Consider the following 20,557-nt stretch of genomic DNA (forward strand, 5'->3'; position numbering starts at 1 on the left):
TCCTTATATCCAGAGGGACAAAACAAAGCCGGGTGGAGGGTAGTGCACCAGTAAAGACGAATAAATGCTTTGACTGTGGACAGCAGCGGTAGAAGAATGAAACAAGGTTCGGTTGCTGTCAGCCTTAAAATGTTACAAGCTATACTAAATAAGATGCTTCTGCTTTCCGTGCCTCAGCCTCAGCAAACTTGAATGACCCTGCGAGACAACTTTCTGGAGCTCAGTCACACGTGCACTCTTCACCCGCGTAGGATCTCCCTCCGTTTCCCCAAAAGGCTATTCACGAACATAGCAGCAATTTCGTGAAGTCAGTGCACATTCTTGCAATGACATGCAAAACCGTTCTTTTTCCTATCTTTACACAAAACATTCGTTTAAAGAAACTAAATATGGTCACAACTCACCTGCGGCAACTATCCAAGTACCTGAGTAGCATTTTTAGACAAATATGAATTGGAAGAAATTTCGAATGATTATTGTTGCTGACAAACGCTGTGAACAATGTTCAGCACATTTCTAGACTCGACAATGTTCAGGATTGGCCCACGTGAATGGTAAAATAGGTAGTCGGAAATAAAGCCCTTGCGACAAATATAAGAAAGCGTTTTTCATTTAGCGTTGCAGTTGAAAACTACTCGAAACAAGAATATATTAAGTCGCCTAAGCTGAAGGTTGATGGCATGAAACTGATATTCTCAGGATTCCTACTGCTGGCAAGTGTCTTTCTTGAGTGGTGGCCGACTTGAATTCCATAATTTTATTATGCTCGTTAATCTGATCAGTGAGAACGAACGTGTTGGAACATATAGCCCAATTTCTGCTGTTTGTCTCCGCTATAAATGTAGGCGAGCAACATTCATCCTTTTCTAAACAATCAGCTCTCCTTAATAACTGAAGGCAGTCTTCCATGAAACATCTTGTATTCATAAGGAGCTCAGGCTCGCTTCTTCTTCTTGTGCTGCTGCTGTTTATTTGTCCTTCAATAAGGATATCTTGAGTAATGTTTGAGCAAACTTCTACGTTGACTTCGTTATTTAGCACCTATAAGTAGTCGACAGTCCGCGAATTGGAAATCACGATGTCTCACGACCTCTCAAGGAAAAAAGCTCCTTGTGTGTCATACTTGACTTACCGCCGTCAATATAACCTTCTTGGGGTAGTTAGCCCTGGAGTGCAGGCTGAGAATTAAATGTGGCAGAATACCTCATTATCATCCCGCGTCCACTGTTTACAGGTGTTGGGCGCTTGCGCACAAGAGCTCGCGCTCAGAGCCCGAGCGGAGCGGACTTGAAAGCCGGTCTGGTAAAACTCGCCTCTTGTACGACGAGCTGTAGTTCGTTTCATAGCATGAGACGCAGTTCACTGTCCTGTCATTTCATGCATTTTGACATAATTTGATACATGTTGCCTAAAATAATGAGACATATTGCTTAAGATAATTTTTTTCGTGGCAGTATTATGTTGTCGAGTTCGCACAGCACGCATACAACATCGCTCTGCCAACTCTTTTTTCAGAAAGGCGTGCAAATATTCGAAAATGTTGCATAAGGAATCGATTAGTACCCTATTCAATTCGTCTTTGAATCAAATATTCACTGTTAAATGCTAATATTTTTGTAATACCTCTCGAATATCTAATAGCGTCAACTCCTTCAAGTTAAACATAACATTGAAGGAAAGGTGCGATAAATTTTCGCCTCCGTGGCTATAGTAGAGATATAGAACGTCAGAACTTGCGTAGTGGAGCAAGCTATGAAGTGTACGTAGCCACGCTTTACAGGCTATGCAGCGATCATTCGCATTCTCTTAAAAGTCCTGCACATGCGAAGAAACTACCTTTTCTAGTTCTAATCGCCTATTTGTCCTCATAATAAACAACGCTTCGTAACATACTCCGTAATGAAAAAAACTTGCTTTTAAAATACTAGATTGTGAACATCGTTCTCTATTAATTGCAATAACAACTGTTCATTATCAATCAATGTATGATTTAAATGGCCTCCCAGGATGGTTTGACCAGGGTCGAAGCTGTGTGCATGCATTTCACCACGGGGAATGCCCAAACGAAAACTAACTGAACTTATCGCGTTTTAACACGGATCTCACTGGTGTTCAGTAAAACTAAAGTTTCTTTTTTTTTATTGTTATAGTTACCTTTACGACATGGACTTGAAGGTGTGATGATGCACATAAACATGCAAAGTTTGATCTTGTAAAGTAAAGCGCAGCAAAGGGAGACAGCAGACACAGCAAAGTTACCGCGCAACGGATTGTGTACTCATATACGCTTTTGCCTCGTACGTTCACATGACGATAACTACTAACTAAAATTAAAGATGGGTCTTTAACATACCTAAGCTGCAGAGTGGCTTTTGGGGGACACTGTGTGGATTATTGTTGGCCACCTGGGGTATTCTACCGTACTCCGAAAGCGTGGTAAGAAGCATTTCTGTATTCCTCCCTAATCTGAATTTAGCCGCCGCCACTTGGTACGGCTCTACTGAGCCAACGTGATTGACATGGCTGATAGTTGTGCATGAAGATCACCTTCTGTATCTTTTAAAGCAACAGTGTAAATTAGGTGCAAAAAGGTACATTCACAGCAATGCAACAAAAATTTTTGTGCGAACACCAGTCATTTTAAGTTAGGTATCGTTTCGGCACCGTGAAAATGGGTATCATCTGGGGTGAATGTTCGCTATAGAAGAATAATAAATTTTCCTGGCTGTTTGATGTATACGTAAGAGGCATACTCTTACGAAATCGCTACATGCGGACTTAAGGAAGCCATGCACTCGGCAACAACGTTACGTTGTTGTGCTGGTAAAACGCGAACGATTATAGGTTCTAAGAAAGTTTATAGACGCTGTCAGTTAAAGAAATAGCAATATCCTGGAATTACGAACGCGGCAGTCGATATACAAGCAGCACTCTTATGCAGAGAGAACAGGTGGCACGAACGTCTTTTGCCAACCTGCGCCCACTTCGAAGGTGTGGCAGGTGGTAGGGGCACTCACAGTGACGCCAAGCTGTTTGCAAACAGGGAAATGTCTGTTGGATTAGGAAAACCTGTTATGGTAGGCAATGCTATTTTCTTTGAAAATAAACAATCTGACCTCCTATAAACAAGGACAGCGCTGTATTGGGCTGTTGAGACAAGGCTGCGGGTCACCGCACCTGGAGCTCGCATCGACGGTTACGTCAACACAATAGAATAAAATCATAATGTAATAGTTATATGTTAAAAAGCGCAAGGGAACATGCTGTATCCTTGTTTCCTTTCATTCGTTTCCACAGGAACATATGCTGTATCCTCGTTTCTTTTCATTCTTTGCCACAGTGGCTCCGGTAATTGAAACTAGTTGTTTACCTCAGTTTCTGAAGCATGTCATTGTGAATAGTATCACTTCCGTAGGTTTCAGTGCATACAAGGTCCACTTTCGTTCTTACCAAACAGACTCTGCGCAAACTTCCCAATATATGTAGTTTTAAAAATCAGAAATATCTTGACATTTATTTCGATACTCGAGGGTGATTTTTATCGAATGTTCGTTATACGAGGTACGGCAGAAAAGTAATGAGACAGATTTTTTTTCTCAAACAAAATTTGTTTTATTTTTACACACCAATGTTATCCTGTCCAAATTGCTCACTCGGGTAGCTATACATCGGTGGAGGCGTTGTTTCCACTCACTGTAACAGTGCTGCAAGTCTTCAACTAGAATTGCCTTCAGCTTTATGGTTACGTTCGTTCGGATGTTTTCGACACTACCAAAATGGTGCCCCTGCAAGTGGGACTTGATCCTAGGAATAAAAAAAAAAGTCACACGGGCTAAAATGAGACGAATAGGGGGGCTGAGGAATGACTCAATTCCTTTCGTTCGTCAAAAACTGGTTGATGAAGATGGCCGTGTGACAGGTGACGTTGTCGTGGTGTTACTATCCAAGCGGCCGAATGTCCGGTCTGCCACGGAGCGCCCTCTTTCTGAGATTTTCAAAGATTTCTTTATAAAAAAACTTGGTTGACAGTTTGTCCTACGTGCACAAAACCTGTGTGAACAATCCCCCTACTGTCAAAAAAAGCAAATCAGCATCAACTTTATTTTTTATTTCCTCATTCGAGCTTTTTTTCGGTCCAGGAGAAGCGTGAGTGTGCCACTCTTGACCGTTCTGATGCTCTCTTTCTGGAGAGTACTTGGAAATCTGTAATTCATCACCAGTGACCAAACGATTGAAAAAGTCTGGGTCATTTTCTATCCGGCCGAGGAGCTCAGGGCACGCGTTCTTCCGATTGTCTTTCTGTTTAATGGAGAGGTGTTTTGGTACTAACCTGGCACACTTTTCTCAAGCCCAAATGTTCAGACAAAATTTGATGACGGATAAAACGATTGCGATTTAGCACATTTCTCATCAGTATAAGTGTTAGTCGATGGCCTGACCTCACAAGGGCCCTCACTCTTTCCACATTTTCGACAGTTTTCGACGGCGAAGGGTTCCCTGAGCGAGGTTCGTCTTCCACTGTTTCGCGGCCCTCCAAATATGCTTTGTGCCACCGTAAACTTCTCCTTTTGATAAGGAATGTTCCCCAAAGGCTCGTCGCAACATTTCCAAACTCAAACTCCCAAATTCATCAAGTTTGACACAAAATTTGATGGCACAGCGTCGCTCCAAATTTCGCTGTTCCATTTTTGTAGCACAGTACAAAAACACAACTTCACTTATCACGCTCTCATGGGTTGCGTGTTTACCGCATGAGGTTGACACTTTCACTGAGTGTCTGGGAGTGTATGATGGATAAACTCTGTGAAGCGAGCGCCTGCATCGCTGCCACATTTCTTCCAGCGTTGCCAGTCTCATTACCTTTCTGCCACACCTCGTATACTAGATTCCTAACTTTTACTAATTCAACACCCTATATATTGTGGGGTTCTCCTCCCGTACTCTTGGGACAAAGGAACGACAACACAGTAGTGCAAACAATCACAAGGGCATTTATTGCACCTTTCATAGAGCAATGCCTGCTAGCCGAGTTGCTATCCACAAAACATGCCGATGGGCGCGCGACAGGAAGTCCGACTCACCGCGACCGGATAGCGAGCGAATATGTTCGCCCCATGCTGGATCCCAACGCCTGGTCGTTCGCGTGTACGGTCACGTGAACGGTGGCGCGTTCGAAGGCGGCCACGCGAGACAGTCTCGAAGAAGCATGGGTCGGCGCGCGCGCGGCACGACACGTCCGCACTGCTTGCTGTCCCGAACCAAAGATGGAGCCTTTCCCGCATCCAAGTAACCCCGCAGTAGCGCAACACTCGCGCCATCTCTCGCACTGCGCTTGTACCACTCCGACCGCTGCGGGTGCCAGGCCACGCGGCGACGCCGCACTGCAGGAGCTATGCGGGAAAACAAGATATCAGGGGACGCGCGAGAGTCGCGCATCCCCACAATATATATATATATATATATATATATATATATATATATATATATATATATATATATATATATATATATATATATATATATATATATATATATATATATATATATATATATATAAGGAATACAATATAATATTGCTACGGTGAAGGGAACGAAGAAGTAGAATTGGACTAGACGAAGACGAAGTCTGGCAGTTGCCTGAACGCCATATACGCAAGTTTTAAATATACGTCACTTTACACTCGTCGGCCTGCTTTGGCCCAAAGCGGTCGTTCGGGAGGAAATAGCAAGTTTGGCCATTCCATCTCTCTGCTCGGTTCGCCATACAAACACCTACCAGATTTCTCCGGCCGCTCGCTCCCAGACGCAAAGCTTTCCGCCCCCTCGTCGCAACTCAGCTGACTGGCACACAGCGGATGATAAACCTATCTGTTTTAATTGTTCCGGTACTGGACGCATTGCCCGTCATTGCCGCAACCATTGGTTGTCGCCTCCTCGGCGGTCGTGTCCGAGTCACTACCGCCAAGTACCAGACAATCGTACTTTCTCGCCCTATACGCCGACTAGGAACATCAACTTTTCGGGACATCTTTGATTTGGACGACCGTCCACTTGGCCAGACATCTGTTGTCACGCATCGCATCAACACCGGTGACGCCAGCCCCATTCATAGGCGGCGATATCGTGTCTCCGCAACAGAAAGGGCCATCCTACAGAGATAAGTAGACAGGATGACGGACAAGGATATCATTGAACCTTCCAGTAGCCCGTGGGCATCACCGGTTGTCTTAGTTAGGAAAAAAGACAACTCGTGGCGCTTCTGCGTTGACTACCGTCACCTCAACAGGATAACAAAGAAGGATGTTTATTCCCTGCTGATGACGCTCTTTATTGCCTTCACGGATCCCAAAACTTTTCATCAACTTACCTCCGCTCCGGCTATTGGCAGATTAGTGTCGATGAGATGTACCACGAGAAAACCGCCTTTTTCACACCGGACGGTCTGTACCAATTTAAAGTCATGCCGTTTGGATTATGCAATGCGCCAGCTACATTCGAGCGCATGATGGACTCTCTCTTGCGCGGCTTCAAGTGGTCTACGTACCTCTGCTACCTTGACGATGTGATTGTGTTTTCGCCGAACTTTGAGAGCCACCTGCGGCGCCTCACAACCATACTCTCCGTGTTTCGCAGGGCTGGCCTTCAGCTAAACTCCTCCAAGTGCCATTTCGGTCGCCCTGAAATTAACATGCTCGGCCATCTCGTAAATGCCGCCGGAATCCAACCTGATCCACAGAAAATTCACGCCGTGCGAAATTTTCCTGTACCTTGTTCAACAAACCATGTTAGTAGTTTTCTGGGCTTATGCTCTTATTTCCGGCGATTTGTGAAAAATTTTGCCGACATCGTTCACCCTCTCACTAACCTTCTTAAGAAAGATGTCTCTTTCTCTTGAGGACCACCGCAGGAGAAAGCCTTCTCTACGCTGATTGAGCGACTTACAACTTCCCCAATTCTGTCACACTTTGACCCTTCTGCGCCCACTGAAGTACGAACTGACGCGAGTGGTCATGGCATCGGCGCTGTCCTCGCTCAGCGTCAACAGGGCCAAGACCGTGTCATCGCTTACGCTAGCTGCCATCTTTCCACGCCCGAGCGAAATTACTCCATTACTGAGAGAGAATGTCTCGCGCTCGTATGGGCGGTCGCGAAATTCCGGCCGTACCTTTTCGGTCGGAGCTTCTGCGTCGTAACCGATCATCACGCCCTCTGCTGGCTATCCTCTTTGAAGGACCCAACTGGACGACTGGCACGTTGGGCATTGCGTCTACAGGAATGTACATCTTCTATTATGTATAAGTCAAGGCGCCTGCATAAAGACGCTGACTGCCTGTCCCGCAATCCCGTGGATCAACCGGACGATGCTGATGCAGACTCGGACATCAGTGTTCTATCCATCTCCGGCTTTCTTCATATTGGCGACGAGCAGCGCAAAGATCCTCTTATTCGAACACTTATGGAACGCCTAAGCTCCTCGCCCAATGACCCGTCCCTCCGGATGTTCACCTTGCGTGATGGAACTTTATACCGTCGTAGCCTTCGTCCTGACGGCCCGGAGCTCCTCCTAGTCGTTCCCAAGCACCTTCGACTAGCCGTGCTCCAGCAACTTCACGACGCTCCTACTGCTGGACATCTGGGCATCACTCGTACAGGCGCCCAAATCTTTAACTGGCGTGCGCCAGCGGCGACTTTTCTGTGCGTCAGCGCCGTATGACGGGGCGAGGCTGGAAACAGCCTAGCAGACGATGGGCCCAGCTGAGCGCGCTTTGTCGCCGTGCGCTTAGCCTGAGACTGTTTCTAGCCTCGCCCCGTCATACGGCGCTGACGCAGGGAAAAGTCGCCGCTCGCGCAAGCCACTTAAAGATTTGGGCGCCTGTACATACGACCGCCTGCGGCGCCGCTTCTTCTGGCCCGGCATTTATCGCTCTGTGCGCCGTTAATTTCACTTCTTGCGACCTGTGTCAGCGCCGGAAGACGCCTGCTACGCCTCCCGCTGGTTTGCTTCAACCAATTGATATCCCCACAGAGCCTTTCTTTCGTGTGGGCCTAGACCTCCTTGGCCCCTTTCCAATTTCTATCAAAGGCAACAAATGGATTGCTGTAGCAACCGATTATGCCACGAGATATGCCATCGCACGAGCGCTATCAACCAGCTGCGCTACAGATGTCGCCGACTTCTTACTATACGACGTCATCCTGCACCACGGCGCCCCTCGCCAGTTGGTGACGGATCGCGGCCGCTACTTTTTATCGAAGGTCGTCGATGACCTGCTCCGCTCCTGCTCTACAGAACACCAGATTGCTACCGCGTACCACCCTCAAACGAACGGCCTCACCGAGCGACTCAACCGCACGCTAACTCAAATGCTGGCCATGTACGTTTCCGACGATCACCGTGACTGGGACGTCGCTTTACCATACATCACTTTCGCATAGAACTCGTCCCGTCACGACACTGCCGGATTTTCACCATTTTACCTTTTGTATGGCCGCGACCCCACCTTGCCCTTTGACACGTTGCTACCTTCCGCAGTACAATCACCCAGCACTGGTTACGCTCGCGATGCTATTGACTTAGCCGCCCAGGCCCGAGATGTCGCCCGTCATCGCCTCACAGTCTCGCAAGCTTCTCAACAGCGACGCTACGACCTTCGGCACCGAGACTACCATATTTCACCTGGTTCCCTTGTCCTTCTCTGGACGCCTTCACGTCGCGTCGGCTTGTCAGAAAAACTACTTTCCCACCAAAATGTTGCAGGAAGAAAGCAGGCCCACGAGTGTAAAATAACGTATATGTACAACTGGGGTATATGGCGTTCAGGCAACTGCCAGACTTCGTCTTCGTCTAGTCCAATTCAACTTCTTCGTTCCCTTCACAGTAACATCATATAATAATACTATTTTTTTGTGGTATATCCAAGACTGTCCTTTGCAAAAAGTATGAGATGACTTCCCGCCGAATCCGAATGCACACTTGAAAAAACATCGGTTGTTTTCAAGTTTTCATCATTTTCTTTTGCGCTGGAGATTCCATAGAAGTTAACTCCGACTATCGTACGGAAATTTAACAGTAATATCTGCGTATGATTTTTCGGCCGGCATACACGTGCCGCCAACCATTGATGGTGCCTGAAAACTAATAATATTTTTTTCTTTTGGCTTCGACTGCTAGAACAAAAAAGAACCTTAGAAAGTGTTTTCTTCCTTATTTGCGAATTATTTGCTTACATGAAATATTTGCCTCATGTACTCTGTTTTTGCTATTCTGTAATTCTAAGAAAATAATGACGCTTGCCTGGTATACTTCACAAAACATAATGCAGGTTCACCTACATGCATACTCGCAAGTGTTGCGTTTTCTTTATACTCTGCAAATTGCGTCATGAAATTAGCTATAGTTGATATTGTTGCGCGCTATTCCCGTGCACTGAAGAACGCATCATGCCGAGCGTGGAAGAATGCCCCAGAAAGACGGTGAAGACGACGGTCAGAGTAGCGCTCGTGTTGTTGTTCTGCCATCTTGCCTGCAGCCGTATAGCTCTGTATATATCTTGCAAATAATATTTCCTATCTTTTTTGGCTATTCTTATCCCCGTAGCGTTCGGGTGGAGGTGCGGGGCACCCACATGGCACAACTGAGCTCCGCAGCGGCCGACGCTTGGCTTTCTCCACGATGGCGGAAGAGTGGTCGGCGCCCACCGAGGCGACTGTAACGGCAACGGTCGTCCTGGCTTAGCTAAAAGACCCAGGCACTTTCAGCGGGACAGACAATGTCGACATCGAGGACTGACCCTGTACGAGCATGAAAGTAAAATAACAACTGGGATGAGACGATCACGTTGGCAAACGTATTATTCTACCTCAAAGGAACAGCGAAGGTGTGGTTTGAGAATAACGAAGACGAAATTGGGAGCTGGGATGCATGGAAGCAAAATATGCGTTTTTTGTTCGGCAAGTCTACAGGTAGAAATGCAGCAGCAAGGAAGGAGCTGGCATCTCGTGCGCAGAAAGCGACAGAGTCGTTACTGACTTATATACAGGACGTGCTTGCACTTTGCCACAAAGCCGACGACGGCATGACCGTGTTTGAGAAAGTGGGCCACGTCTTAAATGACATAGCAGATGACGCCTTCAATCTGCTAATCTGCAAATACTGCGACACCGTGGATGCTATCATCTAAATGTTCAAGCGCTTTGAGGCCGCCAAAATTGGACGCATTGTCCATTATTTCGCTCGATTCCCGAACACGGCAGCAACGTGGTCGTGCGAAGACGTAGCTGAGCCGTCGGTGCCGCTCACCGTAGAACACGTGAAGATCACCCGCCGTGAGCTTTACGATATATCTCCTGCTTCTACATGCGGCCGTACCTGTGACCATAGCTCCCAGATGGTGCCACTAGTCTAAGCTGTCGTTCATCAGAAGCTCTCCAATGCTGGCCTGGACTCTCTGTGCGCCGCAGCTCCTTACTAGCCGATCGACCGCTTTTGGTCACTTTCGCACGCCCAAGGTCAAAGGCCACCGTTCCGTACTTGCAATCCAATTGAGTGGAGGACTGCTGCTGACAGTCCCTTTTGCTTCAACAGCCGTCGTATTGGACACGTGGCCGGCCATTGTAACAGCAGGTGGTATTGGTATCAGGCGCCCTATGGATACAACCGTCGCCTCGTCATGGATCATGGCCGATTTCAGCACTACCGCGAGCTTCCCGAAACCTTCGACGACGACACTCGCTCCATGCAGTGTCGTCGTTCACTATCCCCGCGTGGTCACTAGTCGCCAATCTTCTCTCTCGCTCCAATTACGCCGACCTACGTCACCGATTGAACGACTCCCTTGGGAAAACTAGACGATGCAACTCCCAGAGGTGATGCTGCATTGACGACTCGCCTGTCAAATCCTCTAACCACACTGCAGACCAGAAGGAACCTGATAGACGTTAAATTGGATGACGCAGGTGTTGTTGCTCTAGTGGATTCTGGGGCACAGATTTCAGTGAGGGATTCGGAGCTTCGTCGTCGCCTTAAGAAGGTCCTAACACCACCCACAGTACCGTTTATTCGCGTCACCGATGGCAGAACGTTTCCCGTGCAAGGGATGTGCTCCGCTCGAATAAGTGTTGATGACCGATCCACAAGCGTACTACTTGCCGTGCTAGAGAAATGCTCCCATGAACTCATCCTCGGTATGGGTTTTCTATCTCCGCATTCTGCCCTTATTGACTGTGGAACCGGCTAGCTTCAGCTAGACCTACCGTGCTACCATGACGCTCCTTCTGCACGCTAACCGCGCTTCTGCTCAGTGGATTACGTTCGTCTACCTCTTCAAACCGTTATATATGTGAACTTGCGGTCTTTTCCACCCATTCCCGATGGCGATTACATCTTGACCGCGATCGTTGACGTCTTATTCGCCAAAAACGTCGCTCTTCCTGACACTATTATTACAGTTGCGGATAATCGAACGTGTCTACCCATACTGAACTTTAGCTAATGCACGCAACTTATCCCAGACGGCATGATTCTAGCCCACATCTCTTGTATCGATGAGTGTGCTGTTTTTGCATTTATCAGCGCTGCTTCTTTGTCATCTGCTCCTTCCCCTTCGCACGATCTCGTCGATGGTGATATTGACAAGATGATAGCGTCTGACCTCCTTCCTGCTCAGACAGCCGATATGCGGCACATATTGATGCCCTGCCGTGACATCTCTGACTTTAATGACCGTCCTTTGGGACAGACATCTGTGGTCACTCATAAGATCAATACTGGGGACGCCAGCCCAATGAGACGACTTCCTTATCGCGTGTCCTATGCCGAGCGAGAAGTGACATAGCGTGCAGTAAACAAGATGTTCACCAAGGACGTCATTGAACCTTCATGCAGTGGGCATCACCGGTCGTCCTAGTCAAGAAGAAAGATGGCAGCTTTCGCTTCTGCGTAGACTACTGCCACTTAAACAAAGTAACGCGCAAGGGCGTCTACCCTCGGCCGCTGATCGATGACGCTCTGGACTGTCTACCCGTCTCTGCCTGCTTTTCTTCTATAGACCTGAGGTCAGGATACTGGCAGGTATCCGTCGATGATCAATACCATCAAAAGAGCGCATTTGTTCCGCTCGATGGACTATACCAGCTTAAGGCACTGCCCTTTGGACATTGTAATACCCCAACCACATTTCAAAGGATGATGGAGTCCCTTCTTCGTGGATACAAATGGTCAACATGCCTCTGTTACCTTGATGATGTTATCGTCTTCTCACCGACATTTGAAAGCCACGTTAGCCGCTTGTCGGCAGTTCTTGAAGTTTTCTGGCAAGCAGGCCTTCAGTTCAACTCTACCAAATGCCGTTTTGGCCGCCGCGAAATCACTGTGCTTGGCCACCTTGTGAGCGCTGGAGGCGTGCAACCTAACCCAGAAAGAATTCGCGTTGTCAAAGGCTTCCCTATACTATGTTCTACTAAAGACATACGGAGCTTTGTTGCCTTGTGCTCATATTTTCGACATATTGTCAAGAACTTCGCCGACGTTGGCCGTCCACTCACGCAGGTTTTGAAGAAAGAAACCTTTTTTTTTTTTTGTGGGTGGTCCTGAACAGGCGACCGAGTTTCACACGCTCACGGCTTTTCTTACGTCACAACCCATATTGGGCCATTTTGGCCAGTCAGCCACCATTGAACTTCGCACCGACACCAATAGACATGGTATCTGCGCTCTTCCTGATGTTCGACCGATTAGTCGCACATCAAGATTAACATCACTTTTCGTGTCAGTGCTTCAATGTAGAGCTTAGAAGCGTAGGCAGCGATGACTATCCTAGTGCATTATGTTAGCGCCGCGATGAAACTGAACGAGATGTACTGAACGCCTGTTTTTAATTGTGACTATTTCTCTTCGCAGTCTCAGTGCGAGGTTTCTAAGCAGATAAATGTGACAAAGGAGGTTCTCATCCAACTAGGAGTGCCAGGAAGAATCAGGTGGGCGTATATACGACTACATCAATTCAATTTGGCCCAAATAACTTGACCAACATATAGACAACATGCACGTGACGTCACGGACGCACCTTCTCATTGTGCTGTTCCTTCAACATGGCGGCTAACAAAAATGAGTTCAGCGTATCACGTTCGCTGCCGCGTGTAACCTGCTTTAGTGCCACTGTAATCCGTTTGGTACACAGCAGGCAACGCTACGGAGCTTGGAGATACTCTTATCACTGCTCGCATCCTCGACAAAAATATTGTGCCCAATATGTTATGTAGGTGCACCCTGAAATCCTGTGTGAAATCAGGTCTCGTATTCCTACATCATGAAATCTGCTTCAGACGTAGGGCGGCGGAGACCTGTAACCATTCACCTCTAAACGAGCAGAGTGACCTGTTCTTGCGACGAGAAGCCTCAGTACATAAGCTGTGCTCGCGACCAAAATATAGTACATGGCCTACACTGAAAGCGGAAATGTTTGCAAAGAATATGTAATTTGAGGTGAACTTGAGCTCCCGAGTTGTAGTTGTAATATACGAAGCCGATTTTACCTCGCGAACGTCGCAGATTAAAAAACAACTGCCTTGCGAAAGGCGCGGCGTGAGGCGCCTGTGCCCGCACCATAATTGTGTAGCTTCCGCAGCGTTGCCTGTCATGTGAGAAACGGAGTACAAAGACACTGTCGGAAAGCTACTGACGTCTGTGCGAGAGTCACGGCTGAACCGTGAGAAACACCGCACGAGACGCACAGAATGCCCGGCTTCCATATACCGCCTATAATATTTAACTTCTCACAGGGCTGGGGCGCTATAACGTAAAACTATTCCAAACTTTTCTATTCCAGTTCTGCAATCAGCCCACCGCGATAGGTGAAAAACTTTTTTGGACCACCCCCACTTCACCTGTCTGTCACGCGACGTCACGAAAACCGCGATAGCTCCCCATCATATATGACGTGTACACACTGATTATGCATAATTTGACCAAACAAAACAAAAATAGTTATTACTGATTCGACGCCTTTGCACCGTTAGCCCTTGGCTATTGTTCAAAAGTTTTCGGGCTTCACCCACTTCACCTGCCTGTGACGCGACGTCACAAAACCGCAAAAACTCACCGCGTCAAAGTGACGTGTACGCGTTAAAGATGCATTAATATGCCGAACAAAACTGAATTTTTGTCGGTATAGCCACAGGCTGCCCCGTTCCGAAAGGAATAAAAGATGGCTGCCGCCGATCGCTCAGGCACTGGCTACTCACGCCTGCCGGAAAGCATGGTTTTATTTGCGTATAATACAGCTTTTTGTTTGGCCGTGTAACGCTTTCGAGCACTTTCGGCACGTTTAAGACCTCGTTCCGCCAACCCTTCTTTGCTGAGGATCTGTGTTAGCGTGATTCTTAAGCCTCCGTTGCATGCCGCTGCTATTGTCGACGAGCGACCGAAAGCTAAGAGAAAGCGGACCAATCGCAGGCACCGGCACCACCCTCTTCATCCGGTCATCGTTATTCAGTGCAGTGGCTCGACCCCATCGAATCCCTCTCCACTTGAGCATGCTCCTCGACTCTTGTGAGCCAATTAGGTGAGACAAGCCACTCAGAGCAGGCAGTGTTATTCGTTTTTCAAGCAAACAAAAGCGACCTCCTATGAACGAGGGGAGCATTCGATTGGTTTGTTCAGACAACTCTGCGGGTGACCGCCCGATGCTTGAGTCGGCGGTTACGCAAATTTGACGTCAGGAGATTGGAATAGAAACATATTGGAATAGTTTTACGTTATAAGGCCCCTGGTCCTCCAACATTGCGGCTAGGATCACGCCAGCGCAAGCCACCTTGCCTTTCAGTGGGCTGACTACTTTGGTTAAGACCAAACAGAAAACTTCCGAGACAGAAAAGGTCAGGAATGGAGTACGATAGAACGCATAGAAGACGATGGAGCATTCCGGGGACAGCAGACGTTGGGACCACTCAGACTTCTCACCTACACGCAACGCAGCTACTGTTTCGTGCACGACAGCGGTAGTCCAGTGAAGTCACAATACAGAGTGATGATGGGCCTGAGTCAGCATAACTTAATCTAGTCTTAAGCACTGGAAGCCGCAACTAAAATCCGACAACCTTTGAACGCTGTGTTTTTGCTTGAGCGACCCCATTTGGCTAATAAAGAAAATAAACAAACCTACTAAACAAATTCAGCAAATTTTTTTCGGGTCATGCGCACGTGGTATCCTGCGCCAAGAAATTTCACTGATCTGTGCAGTTCTACGTCTTAAAAGATGTCATAGTAAATTAAGGGTATCCTTGTTTTTAAATTACGCACATTATCTGTTCAAGCAGAATATTGATTTTAGCCAGTTGGTGGGTCATATTTTAAGGACTTTGCAGCGCAGACTACACGAGGAGCATTCTACAGATTATTACGGCGCATTCTACGGATGATCTGCAAGCGTATAGTCTGTAGAACAACATGCGAAAATAGCCATTTAATAATTTTCTTTTGCGATACCATGTATTACGAGCATCAGAAAACAATCAAAACGCTTCGCGTTAAGGAAAATGCGCTCCCCGATATGCATTTTGCGGGAAGATATTGTGCAAGCAATAGAAATGTAAACATCAGATATAGCAGACTGGCCCGTCTTTGTACATTTGGCGTGGAGTAAGACTAGTTCAGAAGAAAACACGCTAGGCTTGGTGCCAACAAGACTAGGTGCTACCGCGTTTGACATTTATCAGCGCAGCGTCGCAGCTAGTTTTCGCAAGTGTACTTTCATTGAATCTGAACGTATGTCCCAGCAACATCTGTATTTTCTTGACTACTTGCTCTACGTTGGCACAAACATCGATCATCCGATTCGATAAACAAAGGGACACTATGTACACAAACCATTCGCGCTCCACTAGTAAATTACCCTTCGATATCTAAAGGGCCTCTGTCACCGCGATAAAAGGCTTGTGATGAAAAAAATGACCAAATAACACAAAAATTAAAAAACGCCAAATACCCGTGGCACATCCACTTTAACTAATCACACCGACTTGCCGTGTGGTCATGGATTCGTGCAATGTCTTCTGGAGTGTTGCTAAATTTCATCTGCAACTATTCAGCACAATGCGCTCTAAGAGAGAGAAACCCTAAACTTATCAAGCTTAAACAATCATTTGCAGTGTGGCGAAAACTTAAAGCACAGTGCGACAGAAATAATTGGACACGTTTTCCCTGTCTTCTTGTTTCCTTTTGACGCCATAGCATTAAGCGCACTGGAAAATCGCAATATATATGACTTAGACATCCCGCGTCCAGCGTCGACCGTCTTGCGAGGGAAGAAGACAGACACTCCGAATCACACTTACCCAACTACGCAGGCCCTCCGTGTAGCGCAAAGACGTTACTAAACTGATTTTTTTTACAAAGTAATATGCGTGAGAAAAATCGTAAAGTACGACCTGCTGAAGTGATAGCATCGGATTGTACTTTGCATATACGAGAAAACATTATTCGGGATAACTCAAACACAAAGCCCTTTTCCAGCATTTCTACCATCCATAGAGCGTCGCGCCCGGTTTCTTAAAACACCATCCAGATGGCGCTAGCCTTCGCGCATCCGCGGCACACGTAGGAGGCCGCGTTTCTACGAGGAAGCTCGCCTTCGTGCATAGATTCGCTGGCAGCGTTTCCCGGTAACCATTACGGTTACATAAGCTACAGTTGACGGGAACCGTGAGAAGCAGTCTGGAATCTATGAATGCTGTCGCGTTCCACTCTTAAAGGAGAAGCTTAAGCGTCCTCCAAAATTTGTATTCCGTTTGCGCTACACTACGTGATGCTATATACCAACGAGCCCACAAGTTTATCCTTTTGATGTTTCAAAAAGATTTATTGGTACAAAGCAGCCCAAATACGAGAAAATATTTGAAATCTGCAACTTCTCATGGGCGTATAAGTGCTGCAGTTCCGGCCACAAAATACTCTAACTTTGATCATTTTCTTTTCCATCCAAAGTATTACTTTAAATTGAAGGTTAGTTTTTACTGATACTGTCTCAATTTATTCAGATATTCTATTTAGTGATCATTTGTTCTAAATAACACCACCATGTACGCAGTCAGTTTGCCAACGACTATGTGAGTACCTTTTCCTGTTAATATCTTTCCGCACATAGTCCCTGCAACTATTGAATTATCTTCTAGTAAGAACTTATAATTTGGACTAGTTGGTGTCATCGCGCTACTTGAGTATGCCGTCAATATTAAATTGTGTTTTTCGCCAATACTCTATGTCAGATGTCACATTCTTGCTGAATTGGGTCGTCATGTTTGTATACAAGTTATATTTTATGTCTTTTGTTTAGTTTATGGAAGGCGAACTGAAATTACGCAACTTTGTTAAACTTTCAGGGAGATTAAAATGAGCCATTTATTCGCATTTTTAGTCATTTCTTTGCTTATTTAACATTAAAATTTATTTTACTCAAAACTTTTCTAACGACGTCTCCTTAATGCTGCACATGCTTTTGTTTTTGTTTTTTTTTTTCTTCTGCTACAGAACGTCCCGGAATTCCCTTCTGCGAACTGGCATTAACATGATCTTCTCTTCTGCTTTCAGACTCACAAGGTCTATTTCTGCACTCAAGAATTTTTCGGATGCATTCAACTGCAATGTCACTCAACCCATGAGAGGCTTTTCGAAATTTAACTGCTCTTTATACGAAGACAAGCGGCCTGAACATTACGCTGGGATTTTATTTTAATTTTTCGTTCTTTCGAAGGAGTCTTTCACCTAGCTCGACGTATGCAACATAAGCCCTGAGCAACAAAGGCATTGAAGAGAAGTACTCGCTATAGGCCTATAGCTTACAATACTCTGCGCAATAAAATACGCAATTACTAGCTGTCAAGAACTTCGATTTTCGTGTAGATTACATGGTTTCGGTGCTGTTCAATGTTGTGTATCTATACTCAAAAAGATATTGACAACCTTTTGGGCTTACCTTCTTCCCCAACAATAATCACCTTTCTCGTGTGCCCTTCCTTTTTAACGCTCCTCTCTTACTACTTGCCGGTCAAAAAGGCAATGTCATGGTGACAGGGGCATGCGGCTCGTGACCTGAAAGTAACATGTGCGTTAAACAAAGGGAAAGTATTCTGTATAGAGGATGACTATTGTTTTTTTAGAGCCTGAGAGCACATATGGAATAGCCAACGTTCACCGCTTGTCCCCACGCTGCTGAGCAAATTGCAGTAGCTTGGAACATTTAGGAGTCTTCGTTATTTGACCCTGCTCAGAGTCAATCGGGCTGTAGTGAGACAGAGGTCGCGTGCCGAATATACCGATAGCACCAGTCCTCACAGGCACGCATGAGTTTTTTCTTAAGGATTGCGTACATATCTTTCTGGTATGCATCTGATCGCAACGGCGCTGGCTTACAGGCTTTGGCTAGCTACAGTCGCCGTTGTATTAATTTCGCAATATCTCCTGAAATGGTGACAAGGATGTCAAATAAGGAAATGTTGTAGTATGAACTTCTATGTGTCATGAAAGCACGACTGTGTTAATAATAAAGCCAAATCATTCGTAAAAGGTCGCGGTAATATATACTATTGCATGTCATTTCTATCTACAGAAACTAAAAGAATGTTTGGCGCACCCCACTGCATTGTCTCCACAGCGATTTCGCAGCCAAATCGCTTCGCTTTTTTAATCTTCATCGTTCTGTGAAGCACTACACACTTCTGTCTGCCCGTAATGTACAGATAAAAAATTAACACACTGTCATAAGTGCACGAATGAAAGAAAGGTATCCTGTATATGCAACATTTCGGAAGGGACTCAAGTTTGCTAACGTGTGATGTGTTTGTCAGCACTCTCTCTCTCTCTAGTAGACTATGCGATATATCCATCTGTTGAGTTCTGGGTATTCTGTCTTGTTTCTCTCTGCCTTGTTAGGAATTTGCAGGATAACGGGGGAAGGCCGCCTTGTGCAGCTTTGCCGAAGCGTGAGTGACGCTCATATCCGGGACGCCTCTAACACCTTGTCATTCCAGCGTTGTCAGACGCGTGCTAGCTGCCGACGCGCTATTGCATCTGCCAAAGCTAAGTTGTCTCCCATGCGGCGTCGCGCCAGCATGGCACTACCGCGTGTAGTTAGAACATTATACGCTGATTTTCAGACAAACGATAAGCCTTCCTATTGATGTCAATGCTTCGCCCTTTGGTTTAACTGCCCGCTTTATTTTGGTGGGGGGAGAGGAGGGTAACCGCCTCGCTGTTCTTTTGTGATGAGCCATGCCAGGTGATGACGTAGTTTCCTCGAAACGGAAGCTCATGGGAGGAAACGTCGAGGAGAACTACTTATGCGGTAAAATGAAAGGGGTCCCGACGATTTCAGTTCTATACGCGTATCTCGGCGGCGCGTGCGCGTTCAACAGTCTGGCTCACTAAAGACAATGACTACAGGCGCTGTGTACCGTCTATGTTTACGCACCGTCTGTACGGTGCCTAAACGAAAGCGCTGCACTTACGCTACATATACGCACTTACGCTACATACAGTAAAGCGGCATCAGTGAAAACCACCTTGCAGTTGACTGGGATGCGAATTCCATTTCCGAGGAGGGGATTTTCCCATTCGTGTTTTTGTGAGAGAGACAGACAGACAAAGAACTTTACTAATGGTTCTGAGGAACAGCGTCAGGGTACCTCCCTTTTCAGGGAGTCCCCGTAGCCGTCGCGGGCCGCACCTACGTCGGGGTAGGAAGATCGTGGTCTTCCGCCCTGTCGCATGCCCTCTGGACAGCCCGTAGTTGCTCTGAGAGATCGCCACTTTTAAGGGCTGCCTCCCAGTCGGTTAGAGTGGTTAGCGATGAGCTGCGTAACGCAGGGCATTGCTAGAGCATATGGGATAAGGAGCAGTACGCCTACCCGCCGTCTGGACAGTGGGGTTCTACATTAGGCGCAAAGTGACTGAATCGGCCCCTGGAGGGGACGACCCCGTTTGTAGCATGCGAAATACCGACGATTGTGGTCTATTAAGTTTAGGGTGTGGCAGCGGAAAGGCCCGTCAAGCGAGTTGATAATGTGCCAAGATTTCATGGAAGGTGAGAAGTGAACCAATGTACAGTCCTAAGTCGCCACCCGTGAGTCCACCTGAACCACCACTGTGTGTATGACCTCGCGCACAGTCATGGGCCAACTTATTGGCGTTATCAACCTCAGAGTGCACATTGATTCCAATATGGGCTGGGAACCATTTGATGCTATGAAAACCAGCAGCCCCCTCGCTGTCGAGGATGGCTGCCGCCTCCTTTGAGACCGAGCTGGAGGCGAAAGCTCGGGCTGCAGACCTGGAGTCTGTAAAGATATTGGGACGTAGAGGGTCCTTCAGTGCTATAGCTAGAGCAACCTGCTCGGCTACTGTTGCAGAAACCTTCCGCACGGATGCTGAATTATTGAGAGTGCCGTTGGAGTCAACCGAAACTATGGCATAGTGATCAGAGCGCTCGTACTGGGCGGCGTCAACAAAACATGCGAGAATCGAAGTTGCCGCAGCCGCTTTTAACTGGGAACGAGCCCTGGCTAC

At 46.8% G+C, this 20,557-nt stretch overlaps 1 protein-coding gene across 1 annotated transcript in view; it reads left to right on the top strand.

Moving 5' to 3' along the window:
- The window catches only part of LOC142570711 (uncharacterized), a 69,936-nt gene extending 52,057 nt beyond the window's left edge, over positions 1–17,879 (top strand). The window contains exons 11-12 of the mRNA XM_075679057.1: positions 12,899–12,975; positions 17,585–17,879. Coding sequence (XP_075535172.1) covers positions 12,899–12,975; positions 17,585–17,729 — 222 coding nt within the window. The 3' untranslated portion in view covers positions 17,730–17,879. The remainder of the gene's footprint in view (positions 1–12,898; positions 12,976–17,584) is intronic.
- Positions 17,880–20,557: the final 2,678 nt, after the last annotated feature.

Source organism: Dermacentor variabilis, chromosome 2 (genome assembly GCF_050947875.1).
Source record: "Dermacentor variabilis isolate Ectoservices chromosome 2, ASM5094787v1, whole genome shotgun sequence".
Lineage (NCBI taxonomy): Eukaryota > Metazoa > Arthropoda > Arachnida > Ixodida > Ixodidae > Dermacentor > Dermacentor variabilis.